The sequence below is a fragment of the Sphaeroforma arctica genome, assembly GCF_001186125.1.
Source record: "Sphaeroforma arctica JP610 unplaced genomic scaffold supercont1.1772, whole genome shotgun sequence".
NCBI lineage: Eukaryota > Ichthyosporea > Ichthyophonida > Sphaeroforma > Sphaeroforma arctica.
The window spans coordinates 8,746-11,373 of NW_014038786.1; the positions used below are offsets into that span (position 1 = coordinate 8,746).

The 2,628-nt window shown below is 39.0% G+C and overlaps 1 protein-coding gene across 1 annotated transcript; it reads left to right on the forward strand.

The window, feature by feature from the left end:
- The first annotated feature begins 1,354 nt into the window (after positions 1 to 1,354).
- SARC_11591 (hypothetical protein) lies at positions 1,355 to 2,259 on the forward strand. Its single transcript, XM_014294320.1, has one exon. The coding sequence runs from the start codon at positions 1,479 to 1,481 to the stop codon at positions 2,082 to 2,084; it is 606 nt and encodes a 201-aa protein (XP_014149795.1). The 5' UTR covers positions 1,355 to 1,478; the 3' UTR covers positions 2,085 to 2,259.
- Positions 2,260 to 2,628: the final 369 nt, after the last annotated feature.

Below are 2,628 nucleotides of genomic sequence, written 5' to 3' on the forward strand. Positions count from 1 at the left end.
TATATATACATGTGTGTGTCTGTGTTTCTGTGTGTTTAAACATTAATGTATATATATACATGAGTGTGTTTGTGAATATTATATATATATATATATATGTATATGTATATGTATGTATGTATGTATATTGTAGTGTTTTAGTGTTTTAGTGTATTATTTGAATATGTGAGTGTGCAGATATTTGAATATAATTACTTGTAAACGTTTTATTATTGTGATTTAATCATTGAATTAAATTTGATGTACCTGTATCTAATTTGTGTATAACAGTATGCACACAATATAGCATATGTTCGCTTGTAAATGTATTTAATAACACAAGGAAGTGCGATTTAGGTCTCGCATACATGAGCAGAGTACATATCATCCCTTATTTACATACTATCTTCCGTGAGCATGCAAATCTAAAATCCAAACATTATTTGAATGTAATCATGTGAAAGAACAATTATGCCTAGTTCTGCAGGTACGTCGTAACTACTTACACTTCAGCACGCAGAGATAATGTTAAGTGTTGTAGCTGAGCACATACACACGCAGTGAGTCATAGAAGTATGTACATTATAATATTCCTGAATACTGCAGGGATGGAGCAAACACACTAAAGCAAAGTAAACGTCAATCTCGATTTCAGGGATGTCAAGTGTGCGAAGTATGTATTTATTGTCGGAATATACCTTATTATTCGTTGTTGGCATACAAATGGCCGCAGCTATAGACAAGCAGACATAGATACATACCCTGGCTTTGCTGCTGTTAGGTCCGGTGAAAAATTGTCCCGCAAAAAAAGTCTCCAGATTTGACATTACGTATAGCTCTGGAGTCTGGACTCTGGACACTACTATGACTGGCGAGTGGCGAGTGAGTGCACTCGGCGAATCAGTGGAGTGACTGGAGTCTGGCGTCGGCGCGAGTGGCGACAGTAAAAACTATATTATTTGTTTATTTTTGAAATAATGAACATATTTGTTTACACATCGTCAATAATGTTTTTGATTGTGATTTTTATTTTATTTTCTTTTTTAAATATGAATAGAATCTTGTTCTCGTTCCTGTTTACATATTCTCTCGGACAATGACTACATTTCGCCGAGATAAACCATCAGCACTGTGTTATGGTTTCCCGTTTACGTACGATGTTGTCGGAGTGCAACCTTGGATTGTAACAGTCGTATCTATTTATATACCGTGGCGATAATTCTATTGACCAATCAAATCTAGCACAAATCGCGCAGATCTCCACACGCAAATTATCAAGTGTTGCTTATCTCACCATCTCTCACCATAAGTACTCGACAATATTGACAGATCGCCAGACGATAGTCAGTCACCGCCTGATACCTATAGTAAATCAACTGAAGCTGTTTAAAATGTTTTCCACACCCAAAGCCAGGAATCCTGCGTATAAATTCTAGATGCATTCTTCTTATTGAATCCATTCCTTCCTGTTTGATATCGATTAAAATCCTCACTTCAAAATGGCTAACAAACACACAGCTTTCGGACTGGATGCCGATCTTGAGGCCAAGAAAGCCGCCAAGTACGACTTCGCACTTGAGGCTGAGGCGATGGCGTGGCTCAAAGCTGTGACTGACCAGTCACCTGCTGAGGGTCAGAGTGTGCACGAGTTCCTAAAGGATGGACAGGTACTATGTAACCTAGCCAACACGCTTAAGGACGGAGCCGTCAAGCGTGTTAACACGAGCAAGATGGCCTTCAAACAGATGGAGAACATCAATAGCTTCCTGGAAGCCGTAACTGCGTATGGTGTACCGGTTGCAGACCTGTTTGCGACTGTGGATCTTTTCGAGGACAAGAACATGGGCCAGGTTGTGATCACACTGCACGCCGTCGGTCGAGCTGCACAGAAGAACAATTTTAAAGGACCTGTTTTGGGTGCCAAGATCGCCGAGAAGAATGAGCGTAACTTCTCGCAGGAACAGTTGGATGCTGGTAAGTTCACCCCCAGTCAGCAGGCTGGTAACAACAAGGGAGCCAGTCAGAAGGGTATGTTTACCGGTCGCCGTGAGATCGATGTATTGACACACAACGAAATGCTAGCTGCTCGCGCAGGAGGCAACTAGATGGTGTCATATATAACGTTTTATTTGCATACGTATGCTGTGTACGGCAGTGTGTGGCAACGATGAGGACACTCAAGGTATTTAAAAGAGAGTTAGAAAGACAATCTGCTAGTAGCAGACCCGTATCATAAATTCGAGCGAAACAAAAATAAACTCTGAACGTCAAAACGAAGCATCCAAATAGCGTGTTGCTTAAAAGAGTTTGTCCTTTTGAGATGTTAAGAGCTGGAAAGAGTGGACGGTTTAGCTAAATCATACTCCTATCCGAAAATCTACATGACTAAGAAAAATATATATACGTTCAGCAATCAAGATTTCGAGATTTGATCCGAAAAAATAGGACGATTATATGCGTGCTATCTTCATGTAAATAACAGATTTGGTATGTTTTAATATACCTCCTAAAGAGTTTGATTGCGACATATACAAATCGTGCCCTTCAATACATCAAAGATAAACACAAGGAAAAGTAAACATATATATATATATATATATATATATATATATATATATATATATATAGTGTGTGTGTGTGTGTGTGTGT

What these genes read in the sequence shown, in the direction of transcription:
- SARC_11591 (XM_014294320.1), top strand. Translation starts at nt 1,479, where the DNA reads ATGGCTAACAAACACACAGCTTTCGGACTGGATGCCGATCTTGAGGCC.